Source organism: Equus caballus, chromosome 4 (genome assembly GCF_041296265.1).
Source record: "Equus caballus isolate H_3958 breed thoroughbred chromosome 4, TB-T2T, whole genome shotgun sequence".
Lineage (NCBI taxonomy): Eukaryota > Metazoa > Chordata > Mammalia > Perissodactyla > Equidae > Equus > Equus caballus.
The window spans coordinates 54,689,296-54,712,544 of NC_091687.1; the positions used below are offsets into that span (position 1 = coordinate 54,689,296).

The window sequence follows — 23,249 nt, forward strand, 5'->3', positions numbered from 1 at the left end:
TGTTCTCATTTATTGCAGATCTTTGTACCTATAAAACAGTTCATACCTTCTTCAGAGGATGTTTAATTTTCCCTCATCCAGAGGCACATATCTGCTCCTTTGTCCTGTGTTTTAATTGCTAAACTCCAGGGGAAGAGAATCGTCCGAGCCAGGGCCCCAAGTTGTGGAAGTTTCTATATCCGGCAAACTGGCACCATTCCAGGGCAGAACAATTTATCAACAAATGAAACAGCAGCTACTTCCCACACGTCCTCTGATTGCATTAAAAAATCACTCCCCTTCCTACCCAGCTGACTGAGTTTGCTTTGAGTCTGGAGCTGAGAGACATTCTCTCTCCTCCTCCTCCTCCTCACTTTGTTGAATCGCTGGTTTCTGTAGTTTATTAGCTTCTTATTAATAGTAATAAAATGTTCATTCATTAACTGTCTCATGCCTATGAGCTAGATATTGTCACTGTGTTTCCCCTCGAGTTATGCTGTTTTTATAAAATCGTGCTGTAGCAGGGAAGTGAGCTGGAAAACTGATTTTGTGTCTGTAGCATCAGGTACTATTTAACCAGTGGGAGGGACTGATAAAATTAGCAAGTTGACTAACCACTTCCCTTCCTTGTGGCTCTTTAATATTATAACGGATACAGAAAAGTTCAGAAGAACTGGGCTAGTTTTCGAAACCACAGCACGCTTTGGCAAAGAGGGAATGCACAACAGAATGGGTAAGTTTCTTTCTTTTAATTTTTTAAGAGAGCTGTGGAAAGGATATTGGGTGGAACTTTTAAAGTTTGACTATGCAAATAGTCTTTAGTAATTTGTAGGCTATAGAAAGATAAACCTGTTACGAGGAAGGAAGCAAAAGGTTTTCCAATGAGCAGCAGTAGCTCCAACAACAACAAACATCCTAGCGAGCAAAAGATTCAACTCTGGGAATACCTTCATTGTTCCAAATAGACAAGACAGACATATTCTAGGGGGAGAATTCTTGTATTAGTAAGGCTTTTTTTCAGTTCTTGAAATCTAGACTTTGGAATTATCAGCAGAGGCATTGACTTACTGAAACTGAATGTCCCTCCGGATCCTGAAATGGCCTAAGATCTTCAGTTATCTTCTTTGTGGTTGAAATTTTTATTGCTTTTAACTTTTTCTTATGGAAAATCTCAAATTCAAAGAAAAGTAGAGTGAACAGTGTACAGATTCCCCCATGCACCGATCACACAGTTTCACGAGGTATGAACTCAGGGCTCATGTGGTTTTGTCCGCACCTCTGTGGTGCACTCCCCCATTTCATCTGGTTGAACTGCAATGCTTGAAATGTGCCCATTGTGAATATTAAATGAAAAAGGCCCAGAATCTCCTAAAGACTCAGACCAGCTCAGTAATATAAGTTTTAGAGAAATATTATTACAGAAAATTTAATTATGAGTCAGGGAAAGCAAGACCAAATTTCCAATGGTTGTTTTATCAGTGGGAATGGGAGTAGAGGATAGAAGTAAGGACTGTAGATGACTGTTTGGGGTCAGATTTGGGTTCCATTGCAATCTGGTGTTCGTGAGGAAGTTTCCTAATCTTTCTATTGCCTTGGTTTCCTCACCTGAAAAAGAAGATAATGATAGTACTGATCTTTTGAGGATAGATGATAATGAGATAGTGCATGTAAAGACTTTGCAAATTGTTGAGAACAGACAGTGCTCACTGTAGGTTAGCTCCACAACTGTTTGCTGAAATTATTAGAGTGTTGGTAGAGATGAGACGTGTTCAAACAGAAAGCCAAACCTGTATTTGAGCGTATGTGGTTGTCTTTCGACCATTGCTTTTCTCCTGATTATTTGATGGTATAAGGCTAGCAAAAGTCTCCATTGAGATTTCTTACTTGCTCCTGGGCCCCTGAAAACTCTCTGCTGTTGCTCTCCCCATCAGCTCTGAATTAATTCTCTCTGAAAACAGACAGTATCAGAGGTTTTTTTGTCCACCTTCTCACTTTGAGGATGAGGGAGTAGAAATTTGTGTAAACTCACAGAGCAAGAAGTAGTCAATCTGAGTCATGCGCTCCTCTAATCCCTGCAGGGGGATGTGCTGTAGTTGGCTGTTGGTGACCCTGCTGGGCCTGGGAGACTGCCTCATGTCTGAACTCTTGTCCTTTCCTATCAGAGACAGAGCTCTCCAGGGTTGCCATGGGCTTCCAGGGCCACAAGCTGCCTAGATAATCTTTTCACTGGTCATGAGGATGGTGAAATACTGAAGATGGCAGGGAGTGGGGAGGTGAGGACCTTCCCTACTCTGTTTCTTCTCTGTATTGTTAACAAAAATACTAATGATGTATTTATTGAGCATTTACAATGTGCCTGCCACTGCCCTAGGTGGTTTTCTCGTTTAATTCTTCTGATATCCCTGTGTGACACTTAGTGTGAATATCTTCATTTTGTAGATAAGGAAACTGAGGCACTGAGAGATTAAGCAGTTAACCTTTGATTACTCAGCTATTCAGAGACAGTCAGGATTGTTTTCCAGGTCTCTCTGACTTAATCACTTCTTAGAGCATTTGTCCGTAAGAAATCAGTTTATTCATACATGTGCAATCAAAATATATCCATGATTTTACTCTTAGCCTTCCTGGACGTGAGACTCATCAACATGCCTTTAAAGCAAGCTGAATGGAAAAGCTTTCATCTAGCAGTAGTTTTCATACAGTAAATTTTCATAATGCCTAATTATAAGCTGGAAATTTGTCAGAAATCTCGACAAATACAGAGGTTGGTGGGGGTAGGGGTGGAGTTACCACTGTAATGAAGTAAATATTGAACTGAGAGAGTAAAAATAGAAATGTTCCTTTAGTAAATTAACCATGCCTCAGTGGTGGATTTTGTTTTTAAGGCCATTTATCTCTCTTGAGTTTTTGTAAATGATGGGTGAAATTCATCTAAGTCAATTTTCAAGAACATGCAGTGCTGTTGTAAAACAAATGATAAACACTGATGCGCTGCAGAAATAAAAATTGGCTGAATCTTCTGGGAGGTGCTGAAGAAAACTGGGACATGCACAGTCAGACATTTTAGAAACCTGGAATTAACTTTCAGTGCTTTTTCTTTTAGATTGCTGGTACAACTGTAAAAATAGAACCAAATGTGTGAATGAAGGGAGAGGTTAATTTCACAACTTTGGAGAGTTTTTATTCCCTCCAGTGGAGTAATGGTGTTTTAAAAATTTTTCCTTCACTGAAAGGGACACTGTCTGGAATTGCCATCTAAAAATGAAATCATCAGATATAAAATGACAGGACTTCTCTTATTAGACAATCAGATACATTCAGCAATCTTTCATCTTTATCTTTCCTTCATTGGCTACAGCACTTTTGTCATCTTGATGGGATCAGCCAAGCTTCACTTATAAAAACATTGGAAGGGGTTTGAAATCCTGCTATGTTTTTGTAGAGAAGGGAGGAGATAAATGGAATTGAGGCTGCCAGTAGGGGAGGGAATAAGAATGGGAAGGATCATTGTTATAAAGCATCCTTGTTTTCTTAAATCTTTGAGAAAGCAAGTAGGCTATTTAGTTTTGGGGACTGCAAACCATTTTTTCCAGAATTGTTCCCTCACCTGTGTTTTCTTTCTTTTTCTCTAATGTCTTTATCTCATAAGAACACATCATTCACAACTCATAAAGTAGGATTCAGTGTTGGAGATTTCTGTGTCTGTCTATGGTTAGAGACAGGTTCAGAAGTGCCATTTAGCTTGTCAGGGTCCCCTTCTTTATGCATTAATGTCATTTCTGATGGGCTTGGTTACCCCCGCTAGGTGACTGAATACCAATGCCCGCATGCTTCCAAATCCACCTTTTCTGTCCTAATCTTTAACATTCGTCACTGCTTTTATGTCACTACTGTTTGGGGATTAAATATTTTATTAAAAGTCTTGAATAAATAAAGCATTGTTTTTTCTTGAGATGAATTCTCTCTTTTTTGTTCTTCGACTGTTTAGCCACAAGTTTTTAGTATCTCCTGCCCTGGAGATTCAGAGATCAATAATCACAACTTCCACCCCCAGAAAGCTTACAGACTAGTGGGTGAAACAAAGTTGTATGAAGTGAGTGAAGCTGTAGTTCGTAAAATATATTCTATCTTCATTGGACTAACTCTACTGGGAAAGGCAGTGTGTGTGTGGATAAGGGCCAGGCTCTGAGATTAGAGTGCAATGGTTCAAATCCTGTTACTCTCTGGTTTAGGGCATCTCACTAACCTTCCTAAGCCTTGATGTTTTTCCTGTAAAATGATACCGAGCTCATAAGGTTGCTGTATGATTTATATGATATGATACATGTTAAATATTTACATAGCATGTTGTATATGATTTGGAGGATCAGAGAAAGTCTCTCTCAAAAGAAGTTTACTTTAAGATGAGCCTGAATGACACAGAAAGACCTCCTAGTCACAGGAAACTGCAAGTGTCAAAGTGGTAAAGAGTTTGGCCCCCTTGAGAAAGAGAGTCAAAGCTCGCATGGTTGAAACATGGAAAAAGGGGAAAGTTGCTTGGAGGTGTAACCAGCACAGTCTAGATTGTGCAGGGCCTAGTAGGTCATGGTAGGAAGGTTGCATATTGTTCTAAGTGCAAATAGAAGTGATTGAAAGTTTACACAGGAAGTTGCATGATCTGAATACTATTTTTAAATTAGTTGCACAGTAGAGAATAGGTTCTCAAGAAGCAAAAGTGGACACATAAAAACAGGTTAGAAAAGTCTTACAGTAGCATAGTCCAGAAGTGATGGTAGCCTGGAATAAGTAGTGCCAGTGGGTTTGAGGGCAGTGGACAGAGCTGAGAGATCCAGTATAATCAATAGGATTTAGTAAAGAATTGGATGTGAAGGTAAGAGTTAGGAAAATGTCAATTATGTTCCTATGACTTGAGCAGCTGGGTCTTTGGACATGTCATATATGAAGATGGGGCAAATTGGAAGAGGAGCAGGCTTGGAAATCTCAATTGAAATGCTTTTGGAACATTCAAGGGAATACGTCAAGTAGTCAATTGATGGCAAGTAGATGGTACATAAAGTCATGGAAATAGATGTGATCACCTAGGGAGATGGTATGAAGTGAGAAAAGCTGAGGGCCCAGTACTCAACCATGGGAAACTCCAAAATTTAGAAGCAGGCAGAGGAGTGCCATTCACATGGACCAGTGGTTTTCAACTGGAGGCAATTTTATCCTCTGGGGATATTTGACAATGTCTGGAGACATTTTTTTTTCTTTGTTTTTGAGGAAGATTAGCCCTGAACTAACTACTGCCAATCTTCCTCTTTTTGCTGAGGAAGACTGTCCCTGAGCTAACATCCATGCCCATCTTCCTCTATTTTATATGTGGGACGCCTACCACAGCATGGCTTCTGCCAAGCGGTGCCATGTCCGCACTTGGGATCCGAACTGGCGAACCCCAGGCCGCCGAGAAGTGGAACATGTGAATTTAACTGCTGCACCACCGGGCCAGCCCCTGGAGATGTCTTTAAATGTCACAACTAGGGGCAAAGTATGATATTGGGTTCTAGTGGGGATAGGCCAGAGGTGCTGCTAAAATCCTACAATGTACAAGACAACTTCATATAACAAAGAATTATTTGATGTAAAATGTCAATAGTACTGAGGTTAAAGAACCCTGACTTAGACTATGATGCAGACTTGCTCAGTGCCCACCATGAGGTGCTGGCAATAGAGATTTTCTGTAAGAGAGTGGAAATCTTTTACTTTGTTTTTTATGGCCTACCAGTAAGTTTGTGTAGCAAGAAATCTTTCAATTTTGTTTTCTTCTTGAGACTTGATAGAAAGAAGTGAATAAATAAAAGTAAAGTGCATTTGTATGAACTGCTTCTGCAGAATTAATTTTCAACAGAATTCATCTATATGGTTAGAAATAGAGGGCAGTGCTCCACCCAATGGATGTTAGACTTTTTACATCAGAGCTGGAATCCTTAAGTAGAGTTACTTCCTATGCTAAAGTGTATATTAAGAAGGTTTTAGTGTTAAAAAAGAATTTTAAAACTTAATTCATTTTTAAAAACCTATAAGGACCCTCCCCTTCCTTTAAAAATAACATTTTTATTTTCACTTTACTATAGAATAGTTCATATATCTAAAATTGTGTGTGTGTGTGTATAAATAAATTACTTAGGTACACATAACCAACTTAGGAAATTGAATTTAACCATCATCAGTGAAGCCTCTTGTGTGACTCCCCTCCCCCCAAGAGTGAATACAATTCTGAATTTTTGTTTATTGTTTTTTAAGTTTATGTTAAAGTTTTGCTGCACATATATGTATATCTAACCAAAGTATAAAATTAGAGTTATTAAAATGTCTTTCTGTGAAATTAGACCATTATCTTACACCATGCACAAAAGTCAACTCAAAATGGATTAAAGACTTAAACAGAATACCTGAAACTATAAAATTCCTAGGAAAAAATATAGGAGAAAAGCTTCATAACATCAGTGTTGGCAGTGATTTCTTGGATATGACAACAAAAGCAAAAATAGACAAGTGTGACTACATCAAGCTAAACATCTTCTGCACAACAAAGGAAACCATCAATGTAGTGAAAAGGCAACTTATGGAATGGGAGAAAATGTTTGCACACCATGGATCTGATAAGGAGTTAATATCCAAAAAATATGAGGAACTCCTACAATTCAGTAGCAAAAAAACCCCCAAATAACCTGATTAAAATGGGCAAAGTACTTGAATAGATATTTCTTCAAAGAACATGTACAAATAGCTAGCAAGTAGATGCTCAGTATTGCTAATTATCAGGGAAATACAAATCAAAACAATGATATATCACCTCACACCTATTAGATGGGCATTTAAAAAATAAACAGAAAATAAGTGTTGGCAAGGATGTGGAGAAATTGGAGCTTTTATACATTGTTGGTGGGGATGTATGGTAAAATGGTGCAGCTGCTATGGAAAACAGTATGGAAGTTCCTCAAAAATTAAAAATAGCACTACCGTGTGATCCAGCAATTCCACTTCTTGGTATTTATCCAAAAGAACTGAAATCAGGATCTTGAAGAGATATTAGCACTCCTGTGTTCATTGCAATTATTCAATTTACAATAGCCAAGAAGTGGAAACAACCTACATGTCCATCAACAGATTAACGGATAAAGAAAATATGGCATATATGCAATAGATTGTTATTTAGCCATAAAAAAGGAAATCCTGTCATATGCTACAACATGGATTAACCTTGTTTACATTATATTAAGAGAAATAAGCCAGTCACAGAAGGACCACAACTGCATGATCGCACTTATATTAGTTATCTAAAGTAGTCAAACTTGTAGAAAAAGAAAGCAGGAATGGTGGTTGCCAGGGGCTAAGAAGAGGGGGGAAATGAGAAGTTGCTGTTCAGTGGATATAGAGTTTCGGTCAAGCAAGATGAAAAAGTTCTAGAGATCTGATGTACAACATTGTGCTTGTAGTTAACAATAGTGTAGTGTGTTGTGCACTTAAAAAGTTAAGAGAGTAGATCTCATGTTATCTGTTTTTTAACCACAATTAAAAAAAAAAAGCCTGTGCCTGTAGGATGGATTGGCAAGGGGAAGGGTGGAAAGACTAAAACAAGCTCAGTGACTGAGAAATGTAGGCATGTGGCTGTGAGGCATTGCACCAAGGGTGAGAACAGTGGCACCCTTAGAAAGTAGACGTCTTTTGTGACTGTCTACATCTGTGGATAAAGGACGAGCCTAAGCTCAAAACAACAGTGTTTTAAACATGGTGGTAGAATGGAGGTTTTATTAACAGAAGCACAAAAAGAGATGGGACAAGAAGCATAAAGGGTGAGATGGATTTTGTATGCTGTGCTTTCCTTCAAGAAGATCGAAGTGCCATGTTCATTATCTGGACTTAAACTTGCCACTGTAGCAAGACATCCAAGAGTTTGCTCTCTTGTGGCAATTCTACATAGGGATGTAGTCATTGTCGAGATTGCACAACTGGAAGTGGCTATTTAAGAGTCTTCAGTGTGGGGTGCAAGTTGAAGCCACACAAAAGGAAGAAATGTAGGGACAAGAGGGATATTAAGTTTGAGGACTGCCCATAGGTAATGGTGGGATTTTTTTTTTAAAAAAAAGGAAACCCACTATGAGCTTTTTCTATTGCTTTTTGCTTATTTTTATTTTAAAATCCTCATCAATTTATTTCTATTCCATATGCTTCCTTTGTCTTTCTCTCTTTACAATATGCATTATTGTAGTGGATTAACATTCAAAACTAGGTTGAGTTCTTGTGACAATAAGTGTGATATGGTTTGATTTGGAATTTTTATATGACTTAGAACAAGTTTTTAGTCCTGATTGAAGGGAGTGTAATTATCCGAAGAACCAGAAAAGTGTGACATCAGCACAGTTTGTCTCTGGAGCTGTCATTTCCCTTTTTGTTGGTTTCTTTGATGCTAAATTTCCTCCTTTTTAAAATAAGAAATTGGTCTAGATAACATATGAAATCATTTAAAGACATTTTCTCTGCCTTTTGAGCTTTTCTCTCTTTAACGTTTGTGAGCTTTCCTATCTGTTAGGGTCTAAGCCTGAGGGATTTCACTCTGCTCTTTCCTCCCTCACACCCAATTTAAATGTTACAGTTCTGCATTCCCTTTTCTCAGAGGCCTGCTAGTTACTAATGCTAATGTGTCAAGTCTGTATTATTCACAGTAATTCACAAAACGCTATTATTGGCCTAATGTATTCACTCCCAGATGGCATCTTCACTGGGGGCTTCATTGCCTGCACCTAAAGTGGTGGTTAATGATGGACTATTCAGGTACCATAACAGATGTAAGCTGAACAGGTCTATGTTAGTATTATTTATTTTCACAAGTACTTCTTTGGTCCATATTTATCTAACTTTTACCAACATAACATTAAAAATTTAAGAAAGACCTAAAGTTTTACATTTCTCTTGCTTGAGATGATTTGCAAAAGAAATTTTTTACTTTTAAAGCTGTTAACTTTCTTTTATTCAACTTGTACTTGAATTAATTAACTAGGTTCTTAAGTCAATTTTTATGTGATCATATTGCTGCTTAGAACTCTCTTAGGCATATGCTATAGCTGCTAGATGTTTTAAATAATGTATTCCCATATGAAAAGTTACACAATCAAATAGTAAACCTGCTATTTTAGATTTACCTGTAAGAAAACTAAAATTTTATTAGAAATATTATACCAGTATTTTGTGGTTTTGTAATAATACCATGAATGAAAACCCAGTAGGTAGGAGAAAAAGTATTTCATATTTACAGTTAGGATTGAATCTGTTTGGTTCAAAATGATAAGTAAATTTTAAACTTTGTGGAGCCCAACTTTCTTGAGTTTCCAAATGAATAAAGATATTTATATAATTAAAATTCAGTTTATTATTAAAAACTGAATTAAGATGACAGTAAAAGAACAGCCTCAGGTGTGTGACTCTGCATTTTAAAGTGGTACATTTAATGTTTATGCAAGAGTAAGTTTTCTTAAAAAAATTTATCTTAAAAAGTGATTAGCGCCTTGGCTGTACAGTTCCTAAGATTTTTTTTTTTCTTTGTAACACTGCATAAAATTTAAAGCGTTTATTGCTTCAAAAATTTGACCTACTTAGAAAAGTTCCGATAATTCCCAAGTAATATATTCCCTCAGTTTTGTAAGCGCCTTTGGGAAATGTATTGGAGAGGCGAGTAATCTCATCAAGAAGCGTAATGGACCCTATCACATTTCAAGATATATTTTTTTCTACTACTTCTGCTTCAAATTTAGTTCTGTGTTTAATGATACCACACTCTACTGGCAAGGGTACTTTTCCAGTAGTTTAACTCTCTTTGCATACAAATGGTGTTTTTGGTCTGGTTGCCATTGCAGATCTTTTCCTGGAAATGAGGTGACATAATTTGATTTTTTACAGTCAGAAAAAAAGTGTTTGTTCATCTTGAGAGGTTAGAGAAAGAAAGGTTGTCACTGAATAAAATGCATGGCTTGTCACAGTTCGAAAGATGGGTTGGTGCCAGCTGGAGAAAACAGGAACTAACTCTTCCTTGATTGAAAAGTATTATTGGCCTGATAGTAAAGGAAGGTCTTCAGGATTAGTCATTCAGGGCTCTGCACTGGAGAGAGAAGCTGCTCAGAGGAAAGGATCCCAATTCACTGTCACCTTAGCAAACACTTCCGCCTGCTTGAGTCCAGTGACCTACATATTTTAGTCATAGATGTTAAATTTTGCAGGCTTCTCAAGAGACTCTCTTGACAAGTAAGATATATTCTTTATTATCTAGACTTTTGCCAATGAAATACTGTAGGTCCCAAGAGATATTAAATAACTTCCCTGGGAACTCAGATATCACCACCCTAAAATTCAGGTCTTCCTCCTCTTAGTGCTGTCTCTCTCTCTCGTTATACTGACTTTTCTAAGGAATGTCAAGGGTAAGATCTGATTTTAACGGGTAGAAGTCATCTTTATATAAATATCAGGTTTGCTTTGACTTACCAATACCTTAATGAAGAAACACAATGAACTGAAGGATGTATTAAAGCAAGTAATGTAAACCGTTACAAAAATATATCTAATAATTATAAAATATTTTCTGTATACTAAGTGGAAAAAGGCAGATTATAAGGCAATATATTAACTATATGTAGAATTTTTTTAATCAAAATAAGATTAATAACAAATTGATTCAGTTTTTCAGTTTGCAAATACCTTCTTAAGTAAATATAAGTAAGTATCTTAATAAATATAAATTTTAAAGTTCTTGAACTATATACAACGCGAACTATTCCTAGTAAACATGTAGGTTATATTAAAGCCAGGCAGTCTTATCTTGTCTATGCTTGCTAGAAAAGAAATTTGGTATATATTTTAGAAGACAAAGATGATTTCATATTTACAATTGACAAAAATTACTTTTAGGAGAAACACCATCATTTTACTAATGGTTATGAAACAGCAGTTGAAAACTCTGAAATCATGGATTCTAGTTAATGGATAATCGCTTACACAATTCTTCCTGAATTATGCTGAGAAAAATACTATCAAATAAATAATTAAATAGAATTAAAGAAATTACTTTGTTTCTTTAAACCTGAAGTTAGAAAATGCCAGCGCTTTTGTCCTTTAGGGGAGCACAATTTTTTCTGAAATGCAATTTTTGAAAAATAAACTGTTTATTGCACATGTGTTTTGAAGACCATATCATACTCATTTTGTGTGAAATTGCCTAAAATAATATTCCTTCAAGTTAAATGTTCAATTGGAACTTTCTAGCTTCTCAATATAAGTATTAGAATTGTTTTAAGGTCATAATATCATGAGCTACTTGCTAAGTGATTTGAAGATATAATGTGGATATTTCAGGTGGAGCAAATTAATTTAAATATGGTAGTCAAAGTCTCATTTTATGATAGAACATGAGGTTGTCTTTATTTTAACCTTACACTGAATATAATTATAGCAACAAACAATCTAGACACATTATAGATTATTTTTGCATTGACTCATTTAATCCTTTAATTTATTCCAGAGACTTGTTTAGTTTTCATTTAGTATCACACTGAGATAGTAAATAGCTTGAAAGTTTCTATCATATAACTATCTAAGCATTTAAATGTAGAAATAGAGACCAAAACTTTGACTCCTACTGCATTTGAATGTATTAATTTGCGTGTATAGAAATATACAATAATAACGTGTAGAGAATGCGTCACCATGTTATCTATATTTGTAGCTCATACTACAGAAACCAAAAGGTCAAAATAAATCTGCCCTCAAGTGAGGAGTGTTAGCCCCTCCTCCCATTTCTCAACCAGATACTTATGTTTAATAATAAGGGTGAATGAATGATGCAGTGGGAAAAGGTCTGTTTTTTTATAAAGATATTTCTCAGATGATAAGCTCTTAACACACCTATGTTTTGCTATTTCTTCTCAGCTACCACAGAAGTCAATATATAAGAAAGTGAATTTTGTATAAATCTTATAATTTAGTATTTTTGTGCTAGTGTATTTGACAAAGCAATTCATTTAAATGTTTGGTGACTCTGCTGCTTTTGAAGTCGTATGTTCAGTCATCTGTGTATCTAAAATATTCAGATATTAAGAACAAAAGTCTCACCATCAGTTGGCAATTTCCTTAAGTGGAAATTTCTTTTCTAACTTTAAGAGCCCAAGTTGCAATTAAGTAGATAATGTGCATGTGATTAATAATACTCCCTAGTCTGCTTGTTTGTTTACACTCTTGGGTCAGTGCTGCTGATTTTATGCACTTAATTGCTACTTGTGACGTATGCCTATGTGCACAGTTCTCTAATCATGGTTCCAATGGGGACTCACTTGGCATATGTAGTTTTTATGCATCATTTCAGTCAGAAAATGAGAAAAAATCCAGATAATGGTATTAAGTGTGTGATGTATTCTTTTTTGGTTAAGTCATTGCTAACGTGTGGTGTGGTTGGAGCTGGGGGTCGGGACATTATGGAAAGGGTATTGATCTTGGAGCCAAGATTATCTGGATTTTAAAGTAAACGATATTATTGACTAGTGAGTGACATTTGCAAATTGAGTTTACCTTTCTGAGTCTCAGCTTCCATATCTATACTGTCTACTCTGCAAGGTGGTAGTGAAGATAAAATGAAATAATTTATGTAAAAATTGAACCTAACCTTCTAGAAGACATAGACAAATTGACTTTACCTTTATGAGTTTCAATTTGCTCATCTATAATGTCCACTCTGTAAGGTGGTAGTGAAGGTAAAATGAAATAATTATGTAAAGCTAGAAACTAACCTTCTAGAAGGTATAGACAGTGTCTGGTCTCTAGTACAGTGTTTGGGGCATAATGAGCACTCAGTAACTATTTGTTTGAATGAATTAAGGCACTTAGAATACTGGTAGGTGTTCAAGAAGTGTTCGTTCCATGCTCTTCTGTTTTGGGGGTTCTATTTCTGGTTGATTTACTAGCTAACAATTAAGACTTTAGTTAAACAACTTTATTTTTCGGGTCCTAATTTCCTACATATATAATATTAAGTGTGATTTTGTTGATTGGTCTTTTCATGGCTTTTCCTAAAAGCATATGATTTCACTGGATGCAGTAGCATAAATTAGCCATGAAGAGATTGATGGTTTTGCATAGGGCAGAACACAAGTTAATATAATTATTAAGTATGTGGTAAATTCATCCCCACTGTGACATAGTCAAGTAACTAGCATAATAAGCTATTAAGTTTTCAGAGATGGCAAAAGGATAGTTAAAAAATGAGACCTTAGATTCTTTATGTTGAAAAGCATAGGTATTGGAGTCCATGCCAGAGATTGTTAGCTGTCTACCAAAATCTATTTCCTCTTGTTCCATGGAAGTAAAATTGTAGCGGAGCACATGGTTGACCAGGTAGGCACTACAATTCTCAGTCCCCACTTGAGGTAGGTGTAGCCACATGACTAAGTTCTTATGAATAGAACGTGAGTTGATGTGTGTCACTTCTAGATCTGTGGTTTAAGACATTGATTTATTACTCTTCATGCTCCTTCCTTCTCCTGCTGGCTGGAACTTCAAAGGGTTTTGATCCAGTTTCAATCGTATGTTGACCAAAGTGCTCTAGGAAATGTCAGGGCAAAAGGCAAAAAGAACATTGGTCACTGAAGGCACTGACAATTCAGAATGTTATACAAGAGAGAAATAAACTTCTCTGTTGTTTAACCACTGTATTATTTGGTTTCTTTGTTACAACAGCTTAACTTCAACCCTGACTGATACAGAATCCCATAGATTTTGGTTGATCTGGGCTCTGCCCATCATGAATAATGTGATCTGAGTCTCCAAGCCTCTGTGCCCTCATGTGTTACGTGGTCCTATTGTGAGATTTTATGAGTTTAAAAGTTTAACATTTACAATATACCAGGCACTGTGCTAAGCACCTTGTATACACTATCATTTAATGTTCGTAACCAACATATGAGTTAGGAATTATTATCTGGATTTTATGGAGGGGAACTCTGAGATAAGTAAGATATTATGGTTGTGCTGTGCGGACCCCAAGACTGTCCATATCCTCAGGTCTAGGAGGTCAATAGTCTAGCAGGCACAGATGCATAAACAAGTCATTACAGTGCAAATGCTGTATGAATGTTGAAGAAAGTAGCTTCTGTGTGACAAAAAAGGAAAAATTTTGGATCATTGAGTCTTAGAACCTAGATCATCTACCATGAGATCATGAATATATCACATTCTACACTGTTTATATTAAATTAATACTTAATAATTCAGGTGCATATATCAATATCAATGAAGACAGGGTGGTAATCTATTTTTACTTATCTAAGTCTTGTCATTTCTCTAAGAGGAATTCTCAGGCAGGATGGAAGAGTAGTACCCTGAATGGAAGATGTATCAGAAGCAAGTGTGCTGTCCTGGATTTTCATATATGCCCCCACTCCCTACACCTCATTCCCCTACTAGGGAGTCTGTTCTCATAAAACAGCATGCCATAGTCCTCAATTTTATTGGAATAGGTAAAAAGTTCAAGAGCCTGAATTTCTTTTTTGTTTCTTAAAGATTGGCACCTGATCTAACAACTGTTGCCAATCTTTTTTTTTTTTTTTTCTGCTTTTTCTCCTCAAATTCCCCTAGTACATAGTTGTATATTTTACTTGTGAGTCCTTCTAGTTGTGGCATGTGGGACGCCACCTCAGCATGGTCTGATGAGCAATGCCATGTCCGCCCCCGGGATCCAAACTGGTGAAACCCTGGGCTGATGCGGGGTCGGTGAGCCGAGGAGTCGAAAGAAAGATTTCTTAGACTCTCAAGATCTGGCAGTAGTGCTCTTTTATTTAGAGAATAGTATAGAATAGCATGGGGACAGGACCCATGGGCAGTCGGAGCTTCTGCTGCCACTGCTTCTGCTGCCCCCGCTGGCATGGGGACAGGACCCATGGGCAGGCAGAGCTGGTGCGTGGGGACAGGACCCACAGGCAGTCAGAGCTCCTGCTGCTGCCCCGAGTTGAGGGTTAGGGCTAATTTTATAAGGCATAGATATATGATTCATCTCTTTACAAGACAAAGGAAAGAACATGAAAAAAAGTTAAAATGGTATCAGTGCGGGTGGGGTCTGGTCATTGGGTGATCCCATGACTTTTAGACAAGAATCAAATCGGATTAAGTAAAGGTTAGAAAGGTTAGACGCCACCACCCTAAACCAGTTACATGAGATTGCCAGACAGCAACCAACTTAAGTTCTTGCCTTCCCCATTAAGAGCTTCTAGAGATAAGACCATTCCCCCTTCTTCCTGGCACAGAGAGGGAGGCATCTTCACAGATAGAGGTTTCCCTTAGAAATGTAAATGTCTCCCAACAAAGGGGCAAACAAATTCCACTCCTTGGAGCCTGAATCTTATCTGTAGTTTTAAAACTAACCAGCCTAAAAATCCTCATCATAAGCCATTTTAAAATTAAGCAGCCTAAAAATCCTCATCATGGGCCACCGAAGCAGAGCACGTGAACTTAACCACTCGGCCATGGGGCTGGCCCTGAGCCTGAATTTCTAAATGATATTTCTTGATAGGAAAAATAATCAGTTTTTGCTGATCTGTGCACATCCTTCAGGGCAGGAAGACTTTACTTGACCAGCCCCATCTGAATTTTTCCTTAATAGCCCCACTTTTTATAATTCTAATTTTATTTTTTTGTGCGTTTCTTTTTACTTGCATGTTGCCTGTCTTCTCTCGTCTTCATCCTCGACTTTAAGTGCCACAACAGCAAAAATCACATCCCCCCCAATCAATGCATACAGATCTCCAAGGCTAGTGCTTGACAATAGTAGGTGCTCAATAAACAATTGTTGAATAAGAAAATGGATGAATAATACCAGGTTTGAGAAAAAGAGAAATACATTTTCTTGGTTTCTTCTATATTGTCTAACCAACCCTGAAACATTAGGAAGCTGAAAACATTTAACAGTGTGCTTCCACTTAGAAGCTAGAAAGCTAGATTCACATTTGCTGGTTTCTTTCACCTTCTTTCACTCTGCCAAATCATGTATTTCTGAAGACTCATGTCTAAACCCTTAGATAAATAAAGTGTGACTCCCGTTTTATCAGCAGGTTTTCTGATCTGTAAGTCAACAGGGAGAAGTAGTAATCAATAAGCATTTGAATAACACAAACTTGCCCTTGTGGAGGATACAAAGAAGCAAAGTTTCTGATCTTTAGATAGAGGCCTCTTAGATAAGAAGATAAGACATACACATAATGTACCATGTGATATAGAGCAAATAAAGGGTAAAGGTGATAACTGTTTGAAGGTTCAGGAAAGGGAGCTGGCACAGAAGCTGGTTCAGGAAATCTGGAGTAGGGGTAAAGGGTGGTACTTTCTGGGTCTGAGAGACTGTCGGAAAAAGGAAGGTAACTTGAGCCAAGGTGAGGGGGCTGAAACACTGATGTATGTTTGTTTGGGTCCGCCCCAATCCCAAGTAGGCCCTGAGGCAAGGAATCAAATTGAAGTCATTTATTTGGGAGGAGATTCCAGGAAACTCTAATAGGGGAAATGAGAAAGGGAATGGAAGGCAGCCAAAAAAAATACTATGATATCAAGTAAGTTGCTACACTGGTTAACTAAAGCTTAATTCTACTGGGGAACTGAGGGAAACAGTGCACAATATGCAAGTCAGAGATATTCCACCCAGGGGTGAGTGAACTGAGGTGTTTATGTACTAACTCTTGACCTAGTCATTTGTTGAGGGCTGTGGGGCAGGGCTTGATGGGCAGGGCCCAGCACTTCTGGCCACTGGAAAAGAAATACAGGTGCTGGCAGTTGGAAATCAAAGTCTGACCAGCATATGCTGCAGTGGTAAAGGCTAATAGATATGGAGGGGTCATCAACAGCATCTGCTATAGCATGTTTTGAGAAGCAAATCTGAGTGAAGCAGCTGTAGATGTGTTCCAAAACTGTATTTATGTGGTTCTGAAGTAGCAGCATTTGTAAGAAAATAAAAAGTGATGTTAAGATCAGTTTAAGAGTAACATAGGAGTAGTTTGAAATTGACCAGTAGAGTTTGAAGCCTTCCACACACAACTTTGGTCTCTCCTCACATACCGTTGTTCATGCCACTGCTGAATACTTTTCTCAAAGACCTTTTGATCACGGCACTTATCTGTTCATAGTCCTTGGACAGAATGCCAATGCTCGCAGGATAAAGCCTTAACTCCAGACTTTAATTCAAGACTCCTACAATCTTTTCAACTGATTCTCTAGCTTCATCAATATTTTCGAATATAAATCCTTCACTTCAACCAGATTGTTTGCTTACCTTCCTCCTGTTATTCTGGACGTGAGAAACACCTCCTGCTTACTTGCATTCTTCCCATTCTTCAGGCCTCCTTCAGGACTCCTCATAGGGAGTCGTCTCTCATGGTCAGCTGAGGCAGCAGTGATGTCACTCCTTATCCTCACTGCACAGTTCACACTGTGACAGGTTTTCCATGTATTAACTTGAATTTGTATTTCTCACTTTTATTATTAAACTTGTTGTGTGCTATGTCTTCGCTTCCCAGCTAGATTGTATACTCCTTGAAAGAGAGCTCTTTCCTCTTGGAGAGGTGTGAGGGGGTTTGCAAGACAATCTGCTTTGAACCCATACTTCCTGATGGGTTCAGATCCTGGCTCCACCATTATTAGTTTTGTGTCTGTGAGCAAGTAATTGGTGCCTTAATCTGCATGCACTTTCACACTGATAGTCCAAGAGTACAAAAAGAATGCACTTCAATGAAACTTCTGCCTAGTACATATTAGAAAAGGCTTTTAATGTGAGAATTGTCTTGAACATTGATTTTTGAGAAAATAATGGTAATCGTTTAGGGCCATTAAAAAAAAGCCAAAGTTCTTGTTATACCATTTTGTTTTCTCAAATTAAGTGCTTAGCCATACTTAGATTCTAAAAGTGGTTTCCAACATTATAAAATCGTAACAATCAAAATCATAGTGTTATTTTAAAAACAGTAATCACGTACATAAAAGCAACGTATATCATTGATTAACATCAAAGATCATTGTGGGAAAGAAAGCTTTACATCCGTGATTCTCCATCTGGCCAGATGTACTTTCTAGGTAATGAAAATACTTGAAGTCATACAAAAAGAAGAAGAGAAATATTTCTCAGACCAGCAAATATACGTATGTATGAAAGTGTTACAAATAAATTAGATTCTTAGTTAAAAGTTATCCTATGATTCTGAAGAGTGATGAAAAATTTATTTCTGTAAGTAATTCAATTTAAATAAAATTTTCAGCACATTGTCTTAGTTTATGTTTACATGCCCAATTAATTTAAACATTTTAACAGTGTTGTGAACCAATTTTGATTGTTAAAGACTTCTTAATTCATTTAATGAACTTGGTGCTGCCTATCTAGATTACTTCGAATGTGAAATTTGCAAAATGAGCCCACATAGAATATTTTAAAAATCAAAGAGGAAAAAATGTCACCATTTTAGCCCTATTTCATTTATAGTCGTGTAGGCTTGCTTGACCATGTGCAAGAAAGGAAAACTTCTGTGAGGAAAAAGTTAAACTTGAACTCTGATCTGTAATTATTTAATCTTTGGAGAGTTCACAGCCTTATTGTTTACTACGAATACACTCTGCTCCCTCCTGCATTTAGTACTTGAGAGGGAATTTAAAATTTTTTGAAGATGTGAAAGTTTTGGTAGCTTCTGCAAATGATTGGAGAGATACTACTTTGTGGGGAAAAAGTGTTAGGTAGTTCAGACCTGGAGAGAACGTTCCGTTAATCCTTTTCTTGTGTTAGATTTCTAATGAAAAGAAGTAGGGAATATATGAAGCCAGAAGCTGTTATGTATACTGTTGATATGAAAGGTTCCTTCTTATTCATACTGTCTCCTGATTTAAACTCAAATTTTGGGAATTAACACGAATTTTTGTGGATGAACACACAGCAAGAAAATAGAGTCCATCAAATGCCTTCTTAGTGCCATATCTTAAGTCCACTGTATAAGGCAGGTTTTACCTCTGTGTGCAGATGGAGAAACTGAAGTCTAGAAACATCAGGACACCTACACAAAGTCACATGGCTGGTGAGGGGAGAATGAGCAATGGCATCAACTCCAAAACTCAAGCTCCTGTTTAGGCTAGTTAAGGTCTCTACATCAATCTACATTGCCTATATTGTATTGCACAACTGTAAGTTGACTGAGACTGACCAGAATTATTTGTAAAGCTAGGCTTGTTTTATGCTGTTTGGGAAGAATTGAAGTCTGTCATTTCTAGGACACTGAAATGTTCAGTCGTTTTTGCAGTATTCATTTTTCTCTCCCCAGCGTGCATGCATCCTTGGTTTAAACACTCATTTCTTTCAAGGTCTTTCTAATGAGACTTTGCGGATTTTCCAAAAAATATATTGTGTCAGTGACAGTTTATTCACCTTACTTACAAAGTTCGAGGAACTGCTTGTTTAAATTTAGATACTGTTCTGATGAAATGTTTTGACAAAGTAATACCAGCTTGATACTATTTAAAATATTTTGACAGATGGGAAAATTGTCGCAGTCTGAGTTGAGCAATACTTTATTGCAGTATTTTGCCAGTTAGGGAAAAAAATGGTAAAGGTAGCCTCACTGTTCCTGAAAATAACACCATTCCATTCTCCCTGAGAAAAGAAAGGCTTCCATTCAGTCAGAGATTACAATATGTGTACCGCGTATGTTAAGAATTCATGCAATTTAAACAAGAGGGAACATTTGGGGATTATTTCCAAACAGGGAACATTTATTGTTCTGTAAGCAAACAGAACCTAAAGAACTTTTAGGAACGTTTGCTGCTATAGCACTTTACCAGAGCTGATGTCATGCCCTGGTGAGTGTGTTCTCGGTTAATGATGCTAAATCACTAGGATTAAAAACTACTTGGTTGAAAAACAAATCCCCAAATCCAGTTACTTTTATATCTTGAGTTTTTAGAATGCTATTGTCATAAAAATATTCAAATTTCTCAAATTAGTGGCAAAGGAATAAAATACAGGTGATCCTTGTTTTCACTATATTAAGCAAATGTGTTGAAGAGATGTGATATGGCAGTGGTTCTCAAAGTGTAGTCACTGGACCAGGAGCATCAGCATCACCTTAAAAATTGGTAAGAAATGCAAATTTTCAGGCTTTACACTAGACTTTCTGAATCAGACACTGGTGGAGTCTAGCCATCTGGGTTCTAACAAGCCTTCCTGATCATTCTGTTGCATGCTATAGTTTGATAATTACAGAGATGGAATAGAAGCTTCCAAACTACCCTGCAGAGCTCCTTCAAAATCCGCCACATGAAAGGAGTAGGAATTGCTGGGGAATGATCAGGAAAGTTTCCTAGGCTCCCCTCCCAACCAACCCATTTGCTCATATTAACTAGGGGAACCTTGGTTTTCTGTTTTACATGTCGTAAGGTTTTAGATTGGGTTCTACCACTAAATAAGATTTTAAAAACCACTGGGATACGTCTTTCTTTGGAGGCCAATGTTTGGTGGCCCAAAAAGGCTTCTCAGGTGACCATATCTCTGACTGTGATCATGTTATTCTAACCATGTGGTCCTAAAACTGGGTTTGGTCAGTAAAGAAAGAATTGGGCTGTGTCTCAGCAACAGCTTCATGCTCACCAGACTCCTAAGGAACATATGTGCAAATCAGAATGCCAGTTTTATTTTTCAAATTACAATGAGGAGCACAAAAATAAAATTCTACAATACTCTTGTTTAACTCTCCCATTTCTTCTTACTGTGCGCAAGTTAACATTTAGAGTTGGGATATCCTTGTTTAGTGGTTGGATCGCTGGTGAAACTGATTCAGTGCCCTACCTTCTCCATATTGCTGCAAGTGAGAGGTAGAATTAGTATTGGCTTTTTCCTTTGCAAACATAGAATCAGAGGAAAGAGAAGTTTATTTTTTCTCCAGGTCATTATGAACCTGTATGAATGCCTTTCTCACACACACACACACACACACACACACATACACACACAGAGGTTATTAATTTTCAGATTGCTGAGAATGCCTAAATTCAGTGTCTCTCTTACCTGAACCATATTACATAAACCTACTATAATATTTCTTTCCATTTTCTGCTTTTTAAAATTTTCCAAGTGATCCTTGACAATTATTTCTATAGATATGTTAATATCATTAATTAAACTTCAGTAAGAACTGTATTTTTATGTAACTTTTTGGCTGCCATCGTTTATATGTTGAGTTTACTTGTTTACTTCTCCAAGTTCTACAGGTGATAATGATGATAATGACAAAAATAGATTATCAGTATTATAACAAATATCACGGAAGGTAACACAGAGTGCTTACTAAGTGCTAGGCAGTGTGCTAAGTACAGCAGTCCCCCCTTTTCCTCAGGGGATACTTTCCAAGACCCCTAGCAGATGCCTGAAACCGAGGATAGTACTGAACACTGTATATACTACATTTTTTCCTATACATACATATCTATGATAAAGTTTAATTTATAAATTAGGCACAGTAAGAGACTAATTGCGCTTTGGGCATTATTAAGTAAAATAAGGGTTACTTGAATGCAAGTGCTATGATACCCCGACAGTCGATCTGATAACCAGGAGGGCTACTAAGTGACAACGGGTGGGTAGTGTATACAGCATGGATACGCTGGACAAAGGGATGATTCATGTCCTAGGAAGGATGGATGCAAGATTTCATCACACTACTCAGAATGGTGTTACAATTTAAAACTTATGAATTGTTTATTTCTGGAACTTTCCATTTAATATTTTCAGACCGTGGTTGACCACAGGTAACTGAAACCTTGGAAAGCAAAACCATGGATAAGGGGGGACTGCTGTACTTGATATTTGTTTATACGTTTTTTTCCTTATAGTCAACCTGTAACAGAGGCTTTTAGGCTTTTGAACATGATCCCCAATGAGAAATTGAGACTTAGCGCGCATATACTCCCTCTATGTATATATTATATATGAATGGAAAAAATTCGTGATCAACTTTTGCTATGTTTAAAACTCATGGTGTTTTCTTGCTATTCTATTTGATTCTGTCTCATTCAGTTAAAGAAATAAAAGTTGTGACTAAGCAAACTGATTTTATTACTCACACTAATGGGTTGCAACCTGCAGAATGAAAAATTATGCTATCAGATTAAATAGTATGATTATCCATATTTTAAAGATAAGGAAATAGTCATACAAAGGTTATTGCTCAAATTTACTTAGTAAGTGGCACATCCAGGGTTCAAACTTGGGCAGTCTGTTTTCAAAGCCCTCACTTGTAACACTATGTTCTGTCTCACCTACTCAGAACCTTCAGATTGTAGTGCTGTCAAGGAGGTCTGTACTGAATGGGGAATTTTTGTTTCAAGTGTGGGGACAAGGTAGTGTCGGCCTCAGAATTCCTAAATAGAAAGGTTTAGAGATGAATGGTGGTTGTTGGCTAGGGACTGGCTTTGGAGCTGCCTTTCCATTGAAGGCACCGTTTTAAAACTTAGAATGTGTGATTGTTTGGGGAAGCTTTTGTAAAGAGGGTAATGGAGGTTAATATGGAAGGGAAATGTCTATTGCCACCAAATCGCCTTATTTGATGGGAAATTTACTTTAAACAATCCAAGGAACAGTAGGTGGAAAAGATGTTTACCTAAAGTTAAAACAGTCTTTGTTATGTGGAGCTTCCTCGTGAGTGAGGAGAAGGTGAAATGGAAATCATCTGGAGGTTGTAGGGCTTTTTGTCCTGACTCCTTGTAGGACGTGCAGTTAGATGGGAAGGACTGCTAACTTGGCTGAATATTTTTAGACACAGGCATTATTCTTTCTCTAGTACTATTAAATATGATTTAAAAATATGTATTAGCTGTACAAGTACAATATTTAAAGATAGAAAAGCCATGAAGTGAAATGTCTGTATCTCTCCTGCTTTTTCCTCATTGTTCCTCTCCTCTGTTCAGAATCAGTCACTGCCGCACATTTCTAGTGTAGTCCTCCAGAATGTTGTGCTATGTATGTGTGGATGTGTGTATTAAGTATTAACATATTATAGGACATTTACTGTGGCTTGTTTTTATTCCCCTTACACTACTTCTTGAAGTTTGTTCCATATATAGAAGTGCCTCCCTGCCTCCCTTTTTACAGCTATGTAATATTTCATTGCATGGTTTTTTCTAAAATTTATTTAGCAGGTCTTTCATTAACAGACATTAGGTAATTTCTAATCTTTTGTGAGCCTGAT

General features: G+C 37.1%; 1 protein-coding gene across 24 annotated transcripts in view; it reads left to right on the forward strand.

Annotated features, from left to right (window-relative positions):
• Positions 1–23,249, forward strand: part of HDAC9 (histone deacetylase 9) — a 546,893-nt gene that overhangs the window by 187,854 nt on the left and 335,790 nt on the right. For 2 of the 24 annotated variants that reach the window (XM_070264607.1, XM_070264636.1), the window contains exon 1: positions 297–712. The exons of 10 other annotated variants lie outside the window; for them this stretch is intronic. Coding sequence is in view for 5 of the 14 variants with exons in the window: in XM_070264636.1 (XP_070120737.1) it covers positions 697–712 (16 nt within the window). In the remaining 9 variants the exon portion in view is untranslated. Of the gene's footprint in view, positions 1–292; positions 713–23,249 lie in introns of those variants that run through there. 12 more of the 24 variants (XM_070264629.1, XM_070264606.1, XM_070264641.1 and 9 more) reach the window with 11 other exon arrangements.